A 1,977-nucleotide genomic window follows, 5' to 3' on the forward strand; every position below is an offset into this window, starting at 1 on the left:
AACAACCATGAGTGTTTCTCAAAACCAATTTCTGAACATTTCAATGCAACCACAAAAGCAATATAATATTCGCAAAGAGTATAAGGTTAATCAAGAACTAGCACCCTTTCACGTGAAGTCCAACAAGCACCTTCTCTAATTCGTACGGAGATAAAACATAATATAAGGAACACACCTAAGCCTGCAATTAAACAATCAAACACAAGCGAGTGTCTGAATGTATTGAAAAGAAAAATTGGATCGACCAAACTGGTTTGAATGACCTGGTGCCAGTCTATGAATTTCCTTGAAGCTCTTGTCCTGTATATCATAAGAAAAAACTTTATCTTGGATTAGTAACACAATCTTCGAAGAATTGCTTTCTACTTCCTCTACCAGCAATACATCAAAGTCAGGGGGCCGTGGGTACAAAATGATCAATTCTTGGGGAGAAACATGATATTTTACATTCCATCCCGTGTAGTCAGTCTCCATTTCCAAAACTTCAAAACTAGAAAGTGAAGCAGGACTGACAATTAGATGCAAGTGACCCCTACACTCCCCGAAGAATTTAACCATCACTCTATCCTCTACCTTAGGAACAGAACGGTAGTCTGGCATTTTCATTCTTAATTCTTGATCAACATTGAAATAAAAAGAATTCCCTTCTATCGATGGGTCAATCCAGTGCAACGAACCTTTCCAAAATACTCCACTTTTATAGAGGAAGCTACGACGAGGTGCAGAAAAAACATCTCCATAAAGCTTCCAAGTAGCAGTTTCAGATGAGTATATCTCCAATTGAAGATCCGCATTGGTATCAGAATCTTCAGGTTGTTTGGTGAACCAAATGCAAACAACTTTGTAGTGTGGTGAACTGTGTGGATCGTATGCCAAGCTGACACTAGAATACCCAACGAAACCCTTTTCTTTTCCCTGAGATCCACACACAATAGACCGAAATTGTTTAGTAAAAGGATTGCAAACGTAATAGGTGCGCTCCAAGAAACTTGCTCTAATGCTGCTACAACATATCAGACCATTGCAAGATTGGTCAATTCTTATACCTTTCGGATCCTGAATAAAATCTAGGGTTTCAAAAGGGGCAGCGGATGAGGAGGACCCATCTAGCGAAACGAATTCCAGTTCCGGTTGATTTGTATGTAAAATTAGCCCATTGACTGGATGTGGGTATTGATGACAATGTTCCCTAGCAAAAAATGGATCAGATATAACGGATCGCCATTTTTTGGAAACGAGTTTGAACTGAAGCAGAATTTTAATTGGTAAACGCGACAAAATCTGTATCAAGATATCAACACTGCTAACTACAAGAGAGAGTGATGATGGATTCTCATGAGGATTCATCACACAAGTAGAAATTGGATTCATCTCTTGAACAGTAAATAATGTAAATCAACAAATTCTAAATTTTGGAATCCAGAATATACCTCTCAGTTGCATCAAATCATTTACTTTGAAGCTCAAGCGATCATTATTTTTGCAAGCTCCATACATAAGAAAACCCTAACTGTCGTTCCTTCCTTTCTGATTCAACTTCCATCGACCCCAATTTAAGAAAAATTGGGAAGGGGGTGTTCGAGTCAAGTCAAACTGTGTCAAGTTCGGTCAAGCCAAGTCAATACTAAGCTGCATAACAGCCGCCGCAACCATGTAGCCACGGGGAGAATGCCAATGGCTCAAATGATCACCCACCCGGAGGCCAGGGCTTTAGCCCTAGTAATAGCTTTAAAATCCTAAATGAGTGGATTTAGGAGTAGTCTAGCACCAGTGTTCTATACTATAAAATAAAAATAAAATGATCACCCGCCGACCATTTCAAAGAAGCATATTTAAAAGAAAAAAAAACAATAACAAATTAGGTGTTGACCACTTTCGAATTCAGGTCATTGAAATCATTATCCAGTAAATTTACGAATCACTAGTATCATGATCCCATAGTTTTACATAGTTTTAGTGAAAAATTAATTTTTCATC

At 38.2% G+C, this 1,977-nt stretch overlaps 1 protein-coding gene across 1 annotated transcript; it reads right to left on the reverse strand.

Annotated features, from left to right (window-relative positions):
- Nucleotides 1-104: 104 nt before the first annotated feature.
- On the reverse strand, nt 105-1,371 carry LOC113341137 (F-box protein At5g07610-like; the record flags this gene model as incomplete). Its single annotated transcript, XM_026586128.1, has 2 exons — nt 264-1,371; nt 105-181 (listed from the first exon to the last, which is right to left on the reverse strand). Coding segments are annotated over exons 1-2 (1,185 nt in total), but the record flags the coding sequence as incomplete, so codon positions are not given.
- Nucleotides 1,372-1,977: the final 606 nt, after the last annotated feature.

The sequence above is a fragment of the Papaver somniferum genome, unplaced genomic scaffold, assembly GCF_003573695.1.
Source record: "Papaver somniferum cultivar HN1 unplaced genomic scaffold, ASM357369v1 unplaced-scaffold_2464, whole genome shotgun sequence".
Classification (NCBI taxonomy): domain Eukaryota; kingdom Viridiplantae; phylum Streptophyta; class Magnoliopsida; order Ranunculales; family Papaveraceae; genus Papaver; species Papaver somniferum.